This window comes from Capricornis sumatraensis, chromosome 4, assembly GCF_032405125.1.
Source record: "Capricornis sumatraensis isolate serow.1 chromosome 4, serow.2, whole genome shotgun sequence".
NCBI lineage: Eukaryota > Metazoa > Chordata > Mammalia > Artiodactyla > Bovidae > Capricornis > Capricornis sumatraensis.
Window position 1 is genome coordinate 123,995,546 of NC_091072.1, and position 22,363 is coordinate 124,017,908.

Sequence of the window (22,363 nt, forward strand, 5' to 3'; positions counted from 1 at the left end):
CTCTGGAGAAGGTTGCTACCATTTCACCTCATATGATGGGAGTAGAAAGTCCAGAGACTACCCAACCATTAAGCTCTTCCTGTACAAAACCTCTCATGGAATGATTCATTTGGTAAGCCCAAAAGGAGTGAGAGTGGCACTTCCCAAATAAAGTGCAGTTAATACTGTACGTATAGTTGGCCAGTGGCTTCTTGATTAGTTTTAAAAGTCAGTTTAAAGTGAAGAATCATAAAATAAATAATGCACACTCAAATATTTTACCCTAAAATTTCACAGGTACCCCCATTTACCAATTCTTTTAATGTCATAGCAAGTCTTTTTCTTTGAGTAAGAGCCTGCTGATTAGAATTGGCAAAAAAACATATATAATTCATTTCTGTGGTGATGAGTTTTGATACTTTAAAGTGGACTAAAAATGTAAAGACTGAGGCTTCTGATTTTTCTTTTCCAGTCTTTTACAATTAATCTTATATTGAATTCAATAGCAATTTTTGAGCAAGGTCCCTTTTTTGAGTTTTTTTTTTAGTTTTCATAGAAATTACAACTCTCTTTTTCACATTTACATTTTATCAGTTGGTAAGATATTTCATTATATCATGAAACTGCAATAAACTGGAATAAATTTGTTAATAAACACAACTGACTCAAGCAGCATAACTTACAGGAACAAACGGGCCCAGACTTATAGAGAAGGTTTATTAAGAAGTATATATCCCCCAAAATGCTTTACAGAGAAGAGAGAATATCTGGAAATCTGATGATACATTTACATGTCTGTTTTGAAGAGTCTTCATTAGAAGTCTCATGGAAATTATTTTTCATCTTAAGTATAGATTCCCTACAAAAATCAATTGCTGATTGGCTAATATGGGCTAGTCATTAAGAACCCTGAAGCTGGCAATGAGAATAGAGTTCACCTTTATTCAGGTGGATCAAAAAAGTCTCTCTGATGTCAGCAGGAATCACTCCATGTGATTTGTTCATTTAGATGTCCTCTTCCTTCTAGCCCCTGACAGTAAGCCCCCGCCACACCCAGACTGGCTGATGCATTCCAGGTAGTTGGATATCAGCCACATATAAAAAGGCTGTGATCCTCAGCCACCCAGGTAGCTATTTGCTTTTCACAGTTATGGTTTCACATGAAATTCACAGACATAGTCTAAAAAGTCACCCTCCTGTAAGTTATATTGAGTAGGAGATGCATTACTCAGAGGTCCCTGACCTGAGGGATCTCTCAAGTGTCTTTGGGTCACCTGGCCCCTTAGAGAGGACTTGTCCACTCCTAATATATCTATTGTTGATCTTTTAAATAGAAAATCTGAAAAGAGGAGGGAAACTGTTAGTGGGGGGTGGGGGTGGTGTTGAAGTCCTTGACCAGACATAATTAAAAGGAAAGGAATGTGCTTTTAAAACTCTTGTACAAAAGAAATATTCAACTGATATATAATTGGCTAACACGTGGGAAAGGAGAAGCTAAAATTTTTCTGACTGGGATTTTTTTTAATGCATAAAATAGAGACTTGTCATAAGAACAGTTCCCACTGCTATCATTCTTTGTATCCCCTCGTATGTAGATAACTGGAAGTCTGCAAAGAGGCTCCATGAGATTGTAATAAGTGTATGTGGGAAAAAGGAAATCATAAGACAGTGATTATTGAAGAAAGCCATATCATTAGACTGTAAAGAATTCTATATCTAATTAACCCACTGTTCATTGATGTCCTGAGTCTATTAATAAGATTATTATAATTCCTTTGAAAAGTGTTGTCTATAATACTGGTAGAGTTTGAACATTTTTTAAAAAATCAGGATTTAATGATTACTTAAAAGCCCTTCTTTACCTAGGCTATTTTTGAATGAGCATTTAAAATAACTCCCATGACTACAGGTGGCATTAACTACCAGCTGCCATGTATTTCTGGAAAGAATAAAAATTGTGATGCCATTTGTTAACCTAGTTTAACAAGTGGAGATGGATTCTTCTGCTGGTGTGTCATTTTCATTTATAAAAGTCTAAATATGCTTCCCAGTAGGACAATTGAAATTATTTTTGTTCTTTTTTGTTAAAATTATATTCTTACCACGTTATTTTGTGTTAATTAAGTTTAGCAATTTTATTCATTAAATCCAAGACATTATACATTTCATTTAGAAAGCTAGAATTTTAGTCATTGTGATCATACTTATGGACTATATTTCAGCATGAATGTTCTATAATTTATATTAAAAACCATTTGCTCTCTTCTTTTCTGCCTTAAACCACCATGTCACTTCAAAACCTCACTGTAGTTCCCCAGGTAACAGAATCCAAGGCAGAGATTAACAAACAGGAAGATCATTAATGCTGGCCAGAGAAACAAGATGGGCAGAGGGAGAAGCTGAGATGCAGTATACTCCCAGGGGATCAGAGGAGCCCTTAGGGTGCTCGGGAGCTGGGCATCCTCAGAGTTGTCATTAAAGGAGTGGAACATTTATACCCCCTTATCAACCAGTCACTGGTGCTAGGCAGTTCAGTTCCATTCAGTTCAGTCGCTTAGTCATGTCTGACTCTTTGCGACCCCATGTATTGCAGCATGCCAGGCCTCCCTGTCCATCACCAACTTCTGGAGTTTACTCAAATTCATGTCCATCAAGTCGGTGATGCAAGCACCAAAGAATTGATGCTTTTGAACTGTGGTGTTGGAGAAGACTCCTGAGAGTCTCTTAGACTGCAAAGAGATCCAACCAGTCCATCCTAAAGGAAATCAGTCCTGAATACTCATTGGAAGGACTGATGCTGCAGCTGAAACTCCAATACTTTGGCCACCTGATGCGAAGAACTGACTCATTGGAAAAGACCCTGATGCTAGGAAAGATTGAAGGTGGGAGGAGAAGGGGACGACAGAGGATGAGATGGTTGGATGGCATTACTGACTCAATGGACATGAGTTTGGGCAGGCTCTGGGAGTTGGTGATTGACAGGGAGGCCTGGCCTGCTGTAGTCCATGGGATCACAAAGAGTCAAACACAACTGAGCGACTGAACTGAACTGAACTGAACAGAATATCATTTAGATTTTCTGTTAAAATGAGAATAGTGGTGTTACCTACTCATAGTGTTAGTGTTAGTCACTCAGTCATGTCTGACTCTTTGCGACCCCATGGACTGCAGCCTGCCAGGCTCCTCTGTCCTTGGGATTCTCCAGGCAAGAATACTGGAGTGGGTTGCCAGTTACTTCTCCAACCTACCTCATAGGGCTGGAACAATGAATGAATGAAGTCGCTCAGTCATGTGTCCGACCCTTTGCGACCCCATGGACTGTAGCCTATCAGGCCCCTCCGTCCATGGGATTTTCCAGGCAAGAGTGCTGGAGTGGATTGCCATTTCCTTCTCCAGGGGGTCTTCCCGACCCAGGGATCGAACCTGGGTTTCCCGCATTACAGGCAGACGCTTTACCATCTGAGCCAATTTGGCCCCTGGAACATTAGAAGATAATTCACAAACAAGGTGTAAAACAATGTCTAAATATCTGGCCATGCTAAACTCAGTAAATGCTGTTAATGCATCCTAAATCAGACCCCTTCTCCCTGCTTCCACTGCCCACTCTCACCTGGATTGCTTCAATGTTCTCTGATCTCCCCATTTTCACTTCTCCCTTCTGCCCTCCTGCCATCTGTTCTCAACCCAGCAGCCCAGGGGAGTTCATTAGCAGTCCTGTGCCCAGAACATTCTGCTTGCTCCCATCAAGAATCAAGGGCCCTGCAGTGGTCTCCATGTCATGCACTATCTGACCTCTACCACTCAGACCTCACCTCCTATTGCACCTATCGCTGTCAGCTCCAGGAACGCTGGACAGCAGTTGCCACATTCCTATATCAGTTGGAAAAAAAAAAAAAAAATGCATGACCTAAAAGTAGAGCATTATGTTTTATTTGGCAGATGGCCCAGGACACAGCATCTCAGATAACTCTGAGAGACTACTCTGAAGAAGCAAATGGGGGTTAAGGGGATATAAGAGTTTTTGCAACAAAGACCAGGTAGTTGGAGCAACAAAAGATTACTGTTTATTAAAGAAAATCAGATATCTTAAGGAACTTAGTGTTTTTTTAATGTAGGGGAAGATGCAAGAATCTGGGTTCACTGAAAACCATTCCTTTGATGTGCACCTCAGCTATCTGGGGCCAGTATCATGTGCTGTCTCATCCTGAGTCTCCCCAGGGTGCACCATCAGAGGTGGCTGCAGCTGCTGGCTGCAGGATGCTAGGCATCTGGTTTCTATCTAGAGTACCCCAGGGCTCACCATCTGGGCAGCTGTAATGTGATGATGTAATGGCTGCCACATTGTTTGTTTGCTGATACGGCGGTCAGTATTTTTTCATTCACATCTATTACAGGGACTCTGCATTTGTCCTTCCTTCTTCCCAAGACACTTTCCCCCTTCTGTAAATGGCTGCCCCCCTCCCTTCAGGGCGCCTTAGGTAATCTCATCTTGTCCATGAGTCTATCCCTGGTCTCCCAGCCAACCCCAGCATACCCTATTCTTCTGCTTCACTTTGTTTTTCTCCTCTGCAGGTTTCAAGCTCTAATACACTTATACACTTTTAACACCACTAGCTATTGTCACCCTGCTTATTTAACTTATATGCAGAGTACATCATGAGAAACGCTGGGCTAGAAGAAGCACAGGCTGGAATCAAGATTGCTGGGAGAAATATCAATAACCTCAGATATGCAGATGACATCACCCTTATGACAGAAAGTGAAGAAGAACTAAAGAGCCTCTTGATGAAGGTGAAAGAGGAGAGCGAAAAAGTTGGCTTAAAGCTCAACATTCAGAAAACGAAGATCATGGCATCTGGTCCCATCACTTCATGGGAAATAGATGGGGAAACACTAGAAACAGTGGCTGACTTTATTTTTCTGGGCTCCAGAATCACTGCAGATGGTGATTCCATGAAATTAAAAGACGTTTACTCCTTGAAAGGAGAGTTATGACCAACCTAGACAGCATATTGAAAAGCAGAGACATTACTTTGTCAACAAAGGTCCGTCTAGTCAAGGCTATGGTTTTTCCAGTGGTTATGTATGGATGTGAGAGTTGGACTGTGAAGAAAGCTGAGCACAGAAGAATTGATGCTTTTGAACTCTGGTGTTGGAAAAGACTCGTGAGCATCCCTTGGACTGCAAGGAGATCCAACCAGTCCATCCTAAAGGAAATCAGTCCTGAATATTCATTGGAAGGACTGATGTTGAAGCTGAAACTCCAATACTTTGGGCACCTGATGCGAAGAGCTGACTCATTTGAAAAGACCCTGATGCTGGAAAAAATTGAGGGCAGGAGAAGAAGGGGATGACAGAGGATGAGGTGATTGGATGACATCACCGAATCAATGGACATGGGCTTTGGTGAACTCCAGGAGTTGATGATGGACAGGGAGGCCTGGCGTGCTGCGGTTCATGGGGTTGTGAAGAGTCAGACATGAATGAGCTACTGAACTGAACTGAACTGGGCTGCTGACCATTATATGCCAGTGTGTGTGTGTGTGTGTGTGTGTGTGTGTGTGTGTGTGTGTATGTGTGTGTCTGCTCAGTCACTCAGTCATGTCTGACTATTTGCAGCCTCATGAACTATAGCCCACCAGGCTCCTCTGTCCATGAAATTTTCAGGCAAAAATACTAGAGTGGGTTGCCACTTTCTACTCCAGGGGATCTTCCCAACCCAAGGCTCGAACCTTCATCTCTTGTGTCTCTTGCATTTCCAGGCAGATTCTTTACTATTAGCACCACTTGGGAAACCCCGTTATATGCCAGTGGTGACCCCCAATTCCTGAGGTGAATCTTCAGGATATACACTCCTTTCCCTCCCCACTCCTCACGACCTCTTAGGCTGGCACTATTAACTGTAAACATGGTCACACTCCTCCTGTCCACCACTGTCTTTTTTTTTTTTTTTTCCTGTCAGTCTAACAGCCAGAGTGCTACACATGCTGCGAAGTGTTATTACAAGAAGGATACTACGAGCACACTGATCTGCCATATAGGACTTTGAATCTCCTTATAACCTTGGGTGTAACTCTTAAAATTGTGCGTGTCTGGAATTCCATTTGATGTTGAGCGTGTCAGAAACGTTTGGAGGTAATTACCCTGGTGCCTATGGGAATCATTTGTTTCAGATGATGAAAGATTAACAGACTCTGTTGGAGTGAGTGCTTGACAAGGAACAGTCCTACATTCTTAAAATGGACTGGGCCAAGTGTCCTTCACATCTGAAGACCCATGACGTGGGAGAAACAGATGGATATGAGAAGACTTGAGTATTCATTGGGTTAGTGGTGAAAAAATAATGGATGTTATTTTGACTGATGGAAGCAAGTCAGGTGCCTTTGACAGTAGTGATGAGAAGGGTGATTTTTTGGAGGATGAGAAATATACATGAAAGAAGAGTGGCAGTTTCAGCCTGGCATGGATTCATTAGGCTATGCAGGGAGCCAAGCACAGCCACCCAGATGTTCTGCAGCCAACCCCAGAGCATTAGATGTATGGAATGTACCAGGGATGATGGTAGGCATCTCATACCCACCATCCTTTTTGGTCACACAGGTTAATATGTTATGGACCTTATTGTTACAGAGAGAGCAACTAATGCACAGATATGAGCTCAAAATCACCCAGCAAGAAAGTTGCCCAAGGCTTCTGACTCCCAAGTGCAATTATTTTTCCACTCCACCAAAATGATTTCCTATTCTTCTGTCACAGAAAACCAAAGTTCACCATGGTCACCCCAAGCCCTTGAGAAAAGTTAAATTACATTGACTACTTTCTGTTTAAAAGAGCAGAGAAGTATTTAATTCAATGTATTTCCCAGCCTCCTGAGGAAAATTCCCAGGAATCAGGAAAATTCAGTCACTTAAAATGAGTCATTTCCTGAGGGCATGGTTTTTCTTTAAATTGTCTAGAAAAGTCAGATGGGCGGAGTCCTGCTGAATCCTGACAGGAGGTCATCCATTGTGAGAGGTCAGATCATTTAATTGGCTCCTCACTGAAGAGTGTGGCCTGTTTCCCTAAATTGCATTTGAGGTTTTTATTTCCCCAAGGCTATCTAATGAATGGGAAGAAGTACAGAACCAAAAGAAAGTGGCAAGACTTACTTCTGGGTGTCAATGGTGATTTCAGACAGTTAAAGAAGCAGACTGGTAGACGATCAATGTCATTCTGGCACAATTTAATGACCTGATGATTCATAGTTTATAGCATGGAGGAACCAGGCACTTGAGAAATGCCAGGAACTAATGTGACTAAAAATATGCTGCTGCTGCGGACTCCTGAAATAAAGCTTACTTTGGGTACTTTTTAGTTCAGTGCACTTTAGGTCTCATGATTGAGTTTTTTCCTAGTCATGTTTTTCTTTCAGGTCCTTTTTTATTTTTTTCCCCCTCAACAGGAAATAGAAAATAAACATCTGACCTTAGCATACTTAACCTCAAATAAATTAATGTGTGGAATGAAAATCAGACAAATAAATCAGGGTGTGTATGCTCCAAAAGGAAATTGCAAACTGGAGCACATGTTACAATCTTATTTGAACAATGAAATGCTTTAGAAGTTTCTCAAACAGTAAAAAAGGAACATCATTCTTAACTTTTGAACAGAGTGTACAAAATTTGAAGTAAATGACTAAATAAAATGTAAAACGAAACTAGAATCATGTACATTTTATCTTCATGGATCTTTAGTTGAGATGGAAGCTTGAGACCAGTGGATCTGTGAGCATGTATCTGTGCCTTATATCACACAGTAAACCACAATGTTAGTCATTCAGTCATATCTGACTCTTTGTGACCCCATGGACTGTAGCCCACCAGGCTTCTCTGTCTATGGAATTTTCCAGACAAGAATACTGGAGTGGATTGCCATTCCCTTCCCCAGGGGATCTTTCTGACCCAGGGTCTCCTGCATTGCAGGCACATTCTTTACCATCTGAGCCACCAGGGAAGCCTCACTGCCTTACATACTTACTGAATATTGTTGGTTCCAAATAATTTCCATAATACTGTGCTTTGCAGAGATAACATGAGTATTTTGTATGACAGGAGACAAGTTTTCCCAGGGAAGGAGAACCTCAGCCATGTTTCCTGAGTATTGACTTTATTTTGCTTCTGTCACTGAGTAGTCCCTATAAGATCATAGCTGAATGAATTGGCCCAAGGATACAAGGGGAAATTCTTCTAAGTGGAAGCCCTAATTGGCAGCAGTATATTTCTTTACTGAAGGTTGAATGACTCATGGATTGTTTGGGAAAATAAATAGATTTACTAGAATTATCTGACTTTCAACACTTAACTGCTTCTGAGATGTTTCTTTTTTGAAGAAAGTAATTTATTTTTTCTTTAATTTCCCCACCCTCCCTTTCCACAACTGTAAAACAGTACAATAATTCTACTTGAAGAATTAGAATTAAGTTAGATAGTGTACGAGAAAGCGCTCTAAAATGTAAAGTATCATTAATACATGCTCAGTGTTTCGGGCCCTTTTTCTTCTCTTCCTGCTTTCTGTTTGTCACTTAGGCAGCTGCTACCTCAGTGGTTCCTGTTAACATATTGTTGATGTTCATTCTTCAGAGATAAGGTGACTGGGAATGAAAGGGAATAATAATAGTGTCCTTAACTACCTGCTTTATTAATTCTGCTTAAGGAAAGGCTACCAGATAAAAAATAAGAAGCACTTCAATGCTCAAATGGATGTGTGCTTATCAGGAATGTAAATCAGCCAATATTTGAAACGATATTCTCTTCAGCTCATAGAATTGTAATTGTATTTCTATATCTAGATGTCTTTTTTTTAAGAGAAAGAATACACTTCCTGATACTAGTGGTTGTTCACACTGGTTTTTTAAAAATGTGTTTGAAAAGAAAATGACCACTCTCCTCCAGTTCAGTGGCGCTTTTGTAGAGATTGTTTAGCTGGGGAAGGGAATAATCACTACCAGAACTTTTGTAAAACATACCTGTAGTCGTCAAAGTCAAGGCACACTTCATTTATTCTGACAATTGATGGAGCTATATAGACAGCTCTTAAATTATTCATCTTTCCAGTAGAAAATTCCCCTGCTGGAGACCTCAGGATTGAATTAGACCTGAGTTCATTTAAACACAAGTTAATTTAAAAAGTAAACATACAAAGTAAGTTTTGTCCTTGCATAGATCTTCTGTAAACAAGAGCAGAATATATGGTTTAAGAAAATGTCTACATCTATATAAACATCAAAATTAAAAGTGACTTTTTTTTCTTGGCCCTCTTGAATAATTATTTTTATGAAATTCAGCTTTGTTTCATAAATAATGCAATGCTTGCTTGAGATTAGGCAAGCCTAACCAGCTCAGAGAAAGAAGCTATTGCTAGCAGACCCTTACTACTACCAGGAATAAACAATATCACACATTTTCGAGTTGGAGCTCTATGAGTGGTAACAGAATCAATGTGCCAAGTCGCTTTAGTCCTGTCGGACCCTTAGCGACCCCATGGACTGTAACCTGCCAGGATTCTCTGACCTTGGGATTCTTCAGCCAAGAATACTGGAATGGTTACCATTTCCTTCTCCAGGGGATCTTCCTGACCCAGGGATCAAACCCGAGTCTCCTGTGGCTCCTGCATTAGATTCAGTAAATCACTGTAAATGCCAGCAAGCCCCTTCCTGGACAGGTTAGGACTTTGTTACAGCAGAGCTGCTTTGCTGCCTGTAGCTGACCACAAAGCCCTGTCCTAAGCCCCTTGGAGCACAAGACATGCGGAAGACTTTTTTCCCCTCATGGTATTTATATTTGTTTCTTTTTTACTTTCCTTCTCACTGATTGTTTCTGTTTTAGAGAGTTCAGTGTAGGCTTATGTTCTGTTTCTGGTTTGAAAAAACAGAGAGAGAGAAACATTTTTGTAGTCAGTAATCTTTGAAAGTGCATGCTGTTGCTTTAAATGGCAGTGAGACATTGACAAAGTCATGAAAGGTGGACTGAGAACCAGCAGGAGAGGCTGTTGCATGACAGGGAACCCAGTAGAAGCTCTTAATGAATTTAGACTGTCCTTTCCTGTATTTGGGCTTTCCTGGTGGCTCAGAAGTAAAGAATCCACCTGCCAATGTAGGAGATACAGGAGACTCCAGTTCTATCCCTGGGTTGGGAATATCCCCTGGAAAAGGGAATGGCAACCTGCTCCAGTATTCTTGCCTGGGAAATCCCATGGACAAGAGAAACCTGGTGCGCTCCAATCCATGGGGTTGCAAAAGAGTCAGACATGACTGAGCAACTGAACAACTTCCTAAATTTAGTGTTTTCATCTCAGACATTTATTTTGAGGCCTCCAAAACCTAAAGAAATAAGAAAAAGACCAAGTTTTAAGAAGTGACCTCTTCTGAGAAGGCAGAGGTTCCTAGGACCTTCTGTTGCTGTTTGTTATCAGAGAAACAATTAGAACTGTTTTCATCATGTTCACTGGACCTGTCCCCACCTTAAATCTTTAGGAGGTCAGAGAGCTTTGCTCAGCATCCAAAAAAAATTTTTTTCCATTGGAAGAATTTAAGTTCTGGCTCTGATGTGCTCTCCATGACCATTCCCAAAGTAATTTTTAGACAGAGCTTCCCAAGGAGGCTGTTCAGGGCATGAAGTGAGTGGTCAAGCATTAGAGCATCTTATCTTGGTTCTGATATCCTATAGAGGCACTTCAGAGATCTCCAAGGGTTTGCATCTCCATGGAGACCCCCTAGGAACTGTGAGGCTGGGAGTTAGGGGGTTGGTACCAGGTACCTGCAGATTGTCTTTGCTAATTAAAGGTAACCAAACAGTGTGTATGTGTTTTTTCTATTCCCAACTTCCTCTCATAATATATGTCTCCCAGCAGCCTCCAAAGTCGTTGTGAAAAATTAGGGTTTTCAAGCCTTGGGAGGATGTACCCTTCATCTAAATTGATTCTGTCTTTTGTCAGTCAAGAGGACCACTACCCAGTGTGTCTTCCTGAAAGTACTGAGGGATGCTTATAGCTGAGCTATGAGAAAGTAGGGAAGGGAGAATTACATGCCAAATAAACTCTGGGTTATGCAAAGGCTTTTTTAAAAAAGCTATGCAGCTTGTCTTCCTTGGCCTTTTAATAGGAACCTCTCTGTCCCCAGATTATATTGATCTTCTTAGAAGGTATGGAACAGGCTGGGAGAGGGGAAGCATGACTTTCGAGCGTCAGGAGACTTCACAGGTACAGATCCTGTTTTTATTACTTGGGCTTTATCTTGACTTTCCTACATTAAAAGGCAGCTCCACAGGCTTATACAAAGTCCTCTGGGTGACAGAGACAAGGCGACCTCTTTGACGACTAAATATGCCCGCTCTGAGCACAGCAGAAACAATTCAGCAGTGGCTAAAGAAGCAGTGCTGATTTGCCTTCCTTATAGTTTTGAGCTAAGAAAGTAAACTGATTCTCTTCCTTTCTTAATCAGCATAAATTTGGTTTGCTGATGTACACACAGTCCTCCTTTACATTTGCTTCTGAATATTAGGATTGCTATTTTCACTTCATTGTGCATTTTTAAATTTTTAAATATTTGTCAGGATTTTCATTCCCAGACTCTATCAGGGCAGATGGTGCCAAATTACAGTAGGGGGGAAAATGAAGTAAAATGGTAAAAGAGTCAAGACAGAGAGCCATTTGAAGGAGGAATATCATTTTTGTGGGGAGATGTTTGTATCACCTTCTCAATAATGGTCGTGTCACTTATGCTTCAGATATTCAAATATATTCATGAAGATCCCTCAGCTGAGGAATTGCCAGCATCTTGTGTAATAGTGGGCATTATCCAGGCAGCTGGTCAGTAGTCCCCTGGACCAGAAACTCAACACCTGAAGCAATGAGGATTTTCTATCAAAGGAAGTTGAAAGTAGTTGTAGGCTCCAAGCTACGTATCTTACTCGGGTTGATTGGCATATTATTTATTTTTGCACTCTTTGGGGGTAATTTCCTTATACCATTGAATGTCAAGTATGTGCTTTCCTGCCATCTTTACATGCCGGTAGCTGCACAAACAGTTGATCGTTAAGATTTGACATAAAGGGACTTCCCTGGTGGTTCAGTGGTTAAGAATCCACATGCCAGTGAAGGGATACAGGTTCAATCCCTGGTCCAGGAAGATTCCACATGCTATGGGACAACTAAGCCCAGGCACCACAACTACTGAGCCCTGTGCTCTAGAGTTATGCTCCTTAACAAGAGAAGCCACCTCAGTGAGAAGCCTGCACACAGCACCTGGAGAGTAGCCCCTGCTCGCTGCAACTAGAGAAAGCCTGTGCAGAGCAACAAAGACTCAGCGTAGTCATAAAGAAATAAAAAAAGATTTCACATAGACATACTGTGAAAATAAAGGAAGAATTCAGTGTTTCATTTTGGTTCTGGCATACCTGAGATGGGGAGGGGTGAAGAACAAGTAAATCATGACCAATGTAGAAGTCTTTGAACAATCATGGCTTAATATTTCTAATTTTTCAGGTTGTATCCACGCCATGCAAGTGCCCTGAACAACCTTGGAACCCTGACTAGAGACACAGCAGAGGCAAAGATGTACTATCAGAAGGCTCTCCAGCTAAACCCACAGCATAACCGGGCTCTTTTCAATCTCGGGAATCTCCTTAAGTAAGTAGAACAGGTACCTTTGATCAGAAGACCTTGTAATTTTAAGAAATCCTTTCCTCTTCGGCACTCATTTGGTTGTGCTGTTGTCTCCTCTTCCTAGGGCAGAATAGGTTTTTCAAGCTTTGGGAGGATATAATATTCATCTGAATTCGTTCTGTCCCTTATCAGTCAAAAGGGTATTTCCCAATGTCTCTCTGGAAGTATTAGTTCTGGGAGATGTTCCTAGATTGCCTGTAGAGGGGTATGAATACAGAATGGTTGCATGGTCAAATAAACTCAGGAAATGCTGAGCTAAGCAAAGATAGCTCCTTTATTGCAAGCATCTTTAACATGCTAAATGCTCTGTGAATATTCAAGAAGGGAATACGGAATATAGCACTTTCCTTAGTCAATCATTTTTAATAGGCATTACCCAGGTGTTTCATGAATATACCTTAGGGAAAGTGCTGGTCTAGGATAAGCAGTGTACTCTAAAGGTGCAGCCAAAAGGCATAACCACAGTTTGTGTCCAGTGTATGATATAGATAAGAAGCAAAGTGGGGCTTCCTTGGTGACTCGGTGGTAAAGAATCTGCCTGCCAATTCAGGAGACACAGGTTCAATCCCTGGGTTGGGAAGATCCCCTGGAAAAGGAATGGCAACCCACTCCACTATTCTTATGTGGAAATCCCATGGACAGAGGAGCGTGGCATGCTACAGTCCACGAGACTGCAAAGAGTCAGACAACCTAAGCAACTGATCATGCAAGAAGCAAAGTGAGCCTAGCTTGGAATTAGTAAGTGTAACTCTTGCTCTTGGAAGACCTTCCAGGTGTAATCACTGGTGTTCACTTTTCACTCACTGCCCTGGAAAAGGTTAATAGTGCAGTTAGTCTCCCTGAAGGCAAAGAAGTACTTTTGTATCTTGTATTTTTGTTAATGTAAAGTCTAGGCATGTTGATGATGGTGTTGGTATAGTTAAGGCAGTAGTCATAGTGGAAATGGTGGTGGATGTGGCATTTAACTTTTACATATAAAAAACAGGTTAAAATACCAGAAATGGAAATAAAGGGTAAAAATGATTAGAGTCAGTGTTGGTGATGCATTATCTGTGCTTCTTAGGTTACTGACAATCCATACACTTCCTGAATTGGTTTCTACATCTCTGAACTTCTAGAGAGCACACTTGGTACTTTTAGGGCCCTTGGTTTGCTGTCTTATTTAATCTTTTCCTTACCAAGATTGGCTTAGTTGCCTTAGAACCTCAGTGGATGCATCTTCTTCACTTTTCTTTTTACTCCTTGAATTTTCCACATGCACAGAGATACTAGTTCTTTTCCTTAGTGTGCTCATTTGTTAAGTCATGTTTTTATTTAATCCCATTTGAACAGCAGCATTGTGTAAAGAATAGGTGACATCCCAAGTCTGAAGTTTTGTTTAAGAATGGCGTTATCCATGCCCTGGGATAGTTAATCAAGAGAGTACAACAGAAAAATTAATAAATGCAAGGAAACTACATATAAAATGAAAAAATAAAAGTTTAAGTCAGCAAAAACTAAATGAGCTTAATTTTTAAAATTAGATAGTTTAGGTAATTCCCTGGTGGTCCAGTGGTTAGGATTCCACACTTCTACTGCAGGGGGCATGGATTTGGTCCCTGGTTGGGGAACTAAGGTCCTGCAGGCTATGTCCAAAAAAAATTCGAAAGCTTGTTAACATTCTGTATAAATTGAAAGTGATGAGAAACAACTAAGAATGAAGACGTATACACTGACAGAAAAGTCTTTTAGTACCAGTATGTTCTCCTTAATAAATAACATGAAATCAAAAGATGTGGGGAAAGTGTGTCAGTTATGTAGGTAGCTATTTAGAGGTCAATAGGATGCTTTTATTTTACTCTTCCATTTTTATGAGTTCTTATTTATTTATGTGAAGTTTTAAGGACTCATTTATAAAAGTCATTGTTGCATCTATATATGTCCAATTTAGAGCCCTAATAATTAAAGGGTGGATAAATCCTGTTCATGTCTTTTGGAATACTTGCATTTCAAAAATAGTACTGATTTAAAAAATACTGCAGATGAGTTTCTTTCATTTTTTTTTTTTTAACAAAGAAGCCAACTTTGTCAGCCTGAATACAAACTGATAGTTCTTGTTGGAAATGATCTCCTGCAGTTGTGATTATCACACTGTGCTGAATGTGGCTCTACTTGAAAATGATGGCATAGATGCTTTTAAATTTCATCTTACCCAGACCTGAACAAGACGTGCATACTGCAACCTTCCTTTTTCAATTGGCATATTATTGCCCCTTTATATTGAGTTAGTGTATGTGAGTTAAGAGCACAAGGAAATATTTTTTGGAGCATAGCCATGGCCACTTTTCACAGTAGGAGGGACTCCTAGATATTCAATATAAGATTTTTCTGTATTTTTCAGTAAAATCAACTCAGTGATTATCCAAACCAGTAATGCTTCACACCTGTATAAGAATTTGAGTGCTTTATTTAAAAAAATAAAATAAAATAAAGCCTTCCCAAAGATTTTTTAATATACATTGGGACGAATAGGAACCAAGGTCCTGATAGGTTAACCGTCAGGTACAAAGTCACCCTTGTTTACCTTCTGCTCTTTATATTAACCGGAGAGCACAGTGGCTCCATCTGTGTAGATGAGTCTTAGAATCCACTAGAACCAAATCATGATACTAGCTAATACTCATGTAATATTTTACAGTTTACAGACAAGGGGGTTTTATATCCACTGTTTAATTTAATCTTTAAAACTATTGTGAGAGGCATTGTCATCCTCATCCCCATTTTCATTATGGATGAAAAAACCAAGGTTTGAAGACTTCATGTGACAATGGTCCAGGCTGTAGCTGATCCAGGGTTGAGTCCATGCCCTGTCTTATTCACTTTCCATTACCCATGCTGCCCAAATAGCTCTCCAATCCAAATATTACTTAATGTTTTGTTATTAAATGGCATGTGATTGATTACCTTTAGGGAGGAAGAAGGACTTTCCTGTTTTTCATCAGGAAACTGTAAAGTTTGTTTCCATTATGTCCTATAGTAGCAGAGAAAGGTGACCAGAAAATAGCAGAACTAACCCACATTTAGATTTGGAGTTTTACTTCTGCTTTCCTTTATATATTTCTGCTGTTAAGTAGCAATAGGTCAAAGGCATAAGTTCAGTTCAGTTCAGTCGCTCAGCCATGTCCGACTCTTTGTGACCCCATGAACCGCAGCACGCCAGGCCTCCCTGTCCATCACCAACTCCCGGAGTCCACCCAAACCCATGTCCATTGTTTCGGTGATGCCATCTAACCATACCATCCTCTGTCATCCCCTTCTCCTCCTGCCCTCAATCTTTCCCAACATCAGGGTCTTTTCTAATGAGTCAGCTCTTTGTATCAGGTGGCCAAAATATTGGAGTTTCAACTTTAGCATCATTCCTTCCAAAGAACACCCAGGGCTAATCTCCTTTAGAATGGACTGATTGGATCTCCTTGCAGTCCAAGGGACTCTCAAGAGTCTTCTCCAACACCACAGTTCAAAAGCATCAGTTCTTCAGCACTCAGCTTTCTTCACAGTCCAACTCTCACATCTATACATGACTATTGGAAAAACCATAGCCTTGACTAGATGGACCTTTGTTGACAAAGTAATGTGTCTGCTTTTTAATATGCTGTCTACGTTGGTCATAACTTTCCTTCCAAGGAGTAAGCGTCTTTTAATTTAATGGCTCCAATCACCATCTGAAGTGATTTTGGAGCCCCCAAAAATAAAGTCAGCCACTGTTTCCCAATCTATTTGCCATGAAGTGATGGGACCAGATGCCATGATCTTCGTTTTCTGAATGTTGAGCTTTAAGCCAACTTTTTCACTCTCCTCTTTCACTTTCATCAAGAGGCTCAAGAAGATAAGAATATTTTAAATGTTCTTATTTGATGCATTTTACTATTTAAGACTCATGCCTTATCTATTTCTCATTAGGCAGATAACTTAAAAATTGTGTTCTCCTTTATAATCTGGAACTCATGCTCATTGTAAGAACCCAAGTGGTTCCCTTAGATGTGAGTGGTTTAGACTCCATCATACCTACGTGGAAAGCAAAATTGCTTTTCCTGTTTTATAAGTGAGAAAACTGAGACTTGGAGAAGATAATTTAGGTGCCAAGGTCCCTTAGTGAAGAAACAGAATTTGTGGGAATTAAACCTCAAACTTCCTGACCAAGTACCCTTGCTCTTAATCACTACACTCTACTGCCTCCTAGTGGCTCATCTCAAAACTGGGATACAGCCCAGACCAGCCCTGCCCAACAGAAATATGAGAGCCAGAATATATAATTTAAATGTTTCAGGTAGCCGTATTTTAAAACATAAAATATATATATCTTAAACCTCAATATATCTAAAATATTATCACTTTAATGTGTGTGTGTGTGTGTGTGTGTGTGTGTGTGTGTTAGGCACTCAGTCATGTTTGGCTCTTGCAACCCATGGACTGTAGCCTGCCAGGCTCCTCTGCCCATGGAATTCTCCAGGTAAGAATACTGGAGTGAATAGCCGTCCTGTTCTCCAGAGGATCTTTCTGACCCAGGGACTGAACCTGGGTCTCCATGTAATTAATAATATTAAAATTGATTAAGTTAAACATGTAAAAATATAAATAGGATAATGTACATTCTATTAAAATCAATAGAATATACATTAATTAATTAAAATTAATCTTTGAAATCCAGTGTATTTTTTACATATACAGTTTACCTGAGACTAGTCATATTTCGAGTGTTCAATAGCCACTTGTGGTTAGTGGTTGCTATACTGAACACCACAGACCTTTATTAATGACCTTGACTTTGAGAGAAATGAATATTTGTCCAAGCCAGGAGGTCTAACTAAGATGTGATTCTGTCAGGGCATCCCAGAGACCTTAGAGTACTGAGGACCAGTTTCATCTGAATTCTTGGAGTTATATGACAGACAGTTTTAGACCTATTCACAGCAGTGCATGTCACTGACTCTTATCTAAATATATTTGACCTCTTTCATGACCATTTCCCTGGACTTGGAAGTTTATCTGTTATGATTCTGTGCAGCACATTCGTGGTGTGACTGATTGATAAGGAGCAGTTTTCCATGCCAGCATGCTTATTTTACATTAATTATTGTTGTCTTTTCTTGAAACCTAAAAGGTAAAAGAAACTAGGCAAGATTAGCATAAAGTTTTTATGGATGTAAAGAGCAGAAGTTCCTGATGGCACAAGACAACATAAATAGAATTCTTTAATTCAGGGCATGGGGAAACACTTCTTAGACTGCTTGGGTAAAATAGTATCTGGTGTTTGTTAATAGAAAAGAATATTTTCATATTAAAGAATCACATTGTCCCTTTGCCAAAATTGCCTTTCATTCACATAATAGGATATGGATGTTATAAAGGTGTTACAATAAATCTTATAATCAAAAGTTAGAAGAAAATGAAATATAGTATCCAAAATTGAACTATTTAGATGAATTTGATAACAGTATACATTTGATTTTCTTTAGTCTGATCATTAGAATTGAAAAGAATAAAAGGATGTGGAAAGAATGGTAACAATTAGCTTTGATATAAATGTAAATATTGGGGATACATTTCCTTATAGCTTTGGCACTAGGCACACTACATTTTATTTCATAAAAAGGATATTTACACACTCAAGTTAGTAGTTTCCCCCTTTCTTGCTTCTTACCTGAAACCCCAGAGAATCCAAAATGCCAGCCCGCTGGATAAACAAAAGCATTTTGAGGTCTTTCTCACCTTATGAGGATGTCAACTTTGGGTGGGAGCCTTCTTCATCCTCCTCTTGGAGTGAATCCCCCTCCCCACTAGCACCCCATGGTGACCTATTAACATCCAGATTACTTCCAACCTTATCTGTAATTTTAACCACATTGCAATTTTCCTCCCTTATCTTTATGCAGCTCACACCTGTCTCTCTCTACATGTCCTTCTCCAGCTCCTTTGAAGCCCAGTCTATCAGCTCATTGACACCATCTTCATCCTTATCAAGGCCATGTCACCGTCTTATACATTTTCTCATCATCCTTAGGGATTTGAGCACCAGGTCAATGACTCTGCCTTGCTATCCAAACTGTGCTGCCTACTTTAGTGAATTCAGTTTTACCCATCACACAGTTCCTCTGCTGCATTCCCTCCAGGTCCTGACACTTCTGCTCTATCTTCCCCATTCATTGATGTGACCATTCCATGGCTTTCTAATTACAAACATCTTTGCATCCTCTAGTATCTGAATTCTGAAATGTTCCTCTTTGACCTCATTATCTCTTCCCCAACCTTCTCTTCCTCTCTCGGTCACTCCTTCTGACCTTTGGAAGGTGTCATGGGATAACAACTTGCCACCTCCAAACTCTTCTCTTTGCTCATGTGTGTGTTTTAAGACCTTGAGATTGACATGCCTTCCTTCCAGGACAAGTTTCATTCCCCTCCTTGTCTCTCATTCCAGGATGTCTCTGCTGTTTACCATTGTTAGAATCTCTATTCTCTCTGAATTTTATGTTTATAATTTATACACCCATTTCAGAGAAGGCCAGATGGAAGGATGTGAGCTCACTCTTTCTTACAATAACACCAAAATCACAACTGACTGCTGAATAATAGTTAACCAAAAAAGGCCCTGGAACCTAGCAAGAAAGATACCCTACATTCAAAGACAAAGAAGAAGCCATAGCGAGTTGGTAGGAGAGGCACAATCACTGTCAAGGCAAATCCCATATCCACCAGGTGGGCAACCCACAAACTGGAAAACAATTATGCCATAGAAGTTCTTCCACGGGAGTGAAAATTCTAAGCCACAAGCAGGCTTCCCAGCCCGGGCATCTAGCAACTGGAGTAAGAGCCCCTAGAGAATCTGGCTTTTAAGGCCAGCAGGGTTTGATTGCAGAACTTCCAAGGGACTTGAGGAAATGGAGAGCCCACTCTTGGAGGGCACACACAAAGTCTCATGTACACCAGTTCCCAGTGGAAAATAGCAGTGACCCCGTAAGAGACTGGGCCAGATCTACATCACAGTATTGAAAGGTTTCCAGTGGAGATGGGGAGTGGCTGTGGCTCACTGCAGGAACAAAGACTGGCAGCAGTAGTCCTGGGGAGTATTCATTCATTGCCATGAGCCCACCCAGAGGCTGCCATTAGCCCCACCCAACAGCCTATAGTTCCAGTGCTGGGACGCCTCAGGCCAGACAACCAATAGGACAGGAACACAGCCCCATCAATCAGCAGACAAGCAGCTTGAAGTCTTCCTGAGCACAGCCCTTCTACCAGACGGGCAAGACCCAGGTCCACCTACCACTGGACAGGAACCAGTCCCTTCCATCAGGAAGCCTGCACAAGTCTCAAGATAGCTTCAAGAAGATAGACAGTGGAAGCAAAAAGAACTATAATCCTGAAGCCAGCAGGATGGAAACTGCAATCATAAAAAGTTAGACAAAATGAGATGGCAGAAGAACATGCCCCAGATGAAGGAAAAAGATGAAACCCCAGAAAAACAACTAAGTGAAGGAGAGATAGACAACCTACCAGAAATAAGATAAGTAATAATAATTCAGAATAATGATAGTGAAGATGATCCAGAATCTTAGAAAAAGAAAGGAAGCAAGGATCAGGAGGATACAAGAAGTGTTTAACAAAGACCTAGAAGAACTAAAGAGCAAACAGAGGTGAATCATAAAATAACTGAAATGAAAAATAAACTAAAAGGAATCAATAGTAGAATAACTAAGATAGAAGAATGCCCTAGAGACAAAATAGTGGAAATCACTGCCAAGGAACAGAATGGAGGGGAAAAAAATGAAAAGAAATGGAGACAGTCTAAGAGACCTCTGAGACAACATTAAACATACCAACATTTGCATGATAGGGGCCCCAGAAGGAGAAGAGAGAGAGAAAAGGGACCTGAGGAAATACCTGGAAAGACAATAGCTAAAAAATTCCCTAATAAGGGAAAGGAAATAGACGCCCAAGTCTAGGAAGTGCAGAGAGTCCCAGACAGGATAAACCCAAGGAGGGATATACCAAGACACATAGCAATCAAACTGACAAAAATTAAAGACAAAGAAAAAAATATTAAAAGCAACAAGGGAAAAGCGACAAATGCCATCCAAGGGAACTTCCATAAGGATATCAACTAATTAGCATATCAGCATAGATATCAGCATAAATTATGCAGGCCAAAAGGGAGTGATACAATATATTTAAAGTGATGATAGGAAAGAACCTGCAACTAAGGATACTCTACCCAGTAAGGCTCTCATTCAGATTCGAGGGAGGAATCAAAAGCATTACAGACAAGCAGAAACCAAGAGAATTCAGCACCACTAGACCAGTTTTGCAACAAATGATAAAGGAACTTCTCTAAGCAGAAAAGAAAAGGTCACAACTAGAAACAAGAAAATTATGAATGGGAAAGCTCACCAGTAAAGGCAACCATACAATAAAGCTAGGAAATCATCCACACACAAACACAATAACAAAACCAGTGATTGTGAAAAAAGGAGAGTACAAACGTAGGATATTGGAAATGCATTTGAAATTAAAAGAATAGCAATTTAAAACAGTCTTCTTATATTTGTTGTTCACTCACTGAAGTCATGTCTGACTCTTGGCGACCCCATGAACTGCAGCATACTTGGCTTCCCTGTCTTTCACTGTTTCCTGGAATTTGCTGAAACTCATGTCCATTGAGTCAGTGATGCCATCCAACCATCTCATCCTCTTTTGCCCCCTTCTCTTCCTGCCCTCACTCTTTCCCAGCATCAGGGTTTTTTCTAATGAGTCAGCTCTTTGCATCAGGTGGCCAAAGTATTGAAGCTTCAGGTTAAGCATCAGTTCTTCCACTGAATATTCAGGGTTGATTTTGTTTACGATTGACTGATTTGATCTCCTTCTTGTCCAAGGGACTCTCAGGAGTCTTTTCCAGCACCACAATTCAAAGCATCAATTCTTCAGTGCTCAGCCTTCTTTATGGTCCATCTCTCACAATCATACATGACTACTGGAAAAACCATAGCTTTAACTATATGTACCTTTATCAGCAAAGTGAGGTCTCTGCTTTTTAATATGCTGTCTAGGTTTGTCATAGCTTTCTTTCCAAGAAGCAAACGTCTTTTAATTTCCCGGCTGCAGTCACTGTCCACAGTGATTCTGGAGCCCAGGAAAATAAAATCTGCCACTGTTTCCACTTTTTCCCCATCTATTTGACATTAAATGATAGGACTAGATCCCATGATCTTAGCTTTTTGAATGTTGAATTTTAAGCTGACTTTTTCACTCTCCTCTTTCACCCTCATCAAGAAGCTGTTTAGTTCCTCTTTGCTTTCTGCTGTTAGAGTGGTATCATCTGCATATCTGAGGCTGTTGATATTTCTCCCAGCAATCTTGATGGCAGCTTGTGATACATCCTGCCCAGCATTTCGCATTTTTATACTCTGCATAGAAGTTAAATAGGCAGTAAGAATATACAGCCTTGTCATACTCCTTTCCCAATTTTGAACCAGTTAATTGTTCCATGTCCAGGTCTACCTGTTGCTTCTTGACATATATACATTTTTTAATATCAAAACCTCATGTTTACCACAACCTGAAAATCTACAGTTGATACCTGCACAAAAAAAGAAAAAAAAAAGAAATCCAAACACAGCACTAAAGGTGGTCATCAGATCAAGAGTAGAGAACAAAT

At 40.3% G+C, this 22,363-nt stretch overlaps 1 protein-coding gene across 1 annotated transcript in view; it reads left to right on the forward strand.

Annotated features, from left to right (window-relative positions):
• Positions 1-22,363, forward strand: part of TMTC1 (transmembrane O-mannosyltransferase targeting cadherins 1) — a 313,576-nt gene that overhangs the window by 234,405 nt on the left and 56,808 nt on the right. The window contains exon 12 of the mRNA XM_068971048.1: positions 12,499-12,642. Coding sequence (XP_068827149.1) covers positions 12,499-12,642 — 144 coding nt within the window. The remainder of the gene's footprint in view (positions 1-12,498; positions 12,643-22,363) is intronic.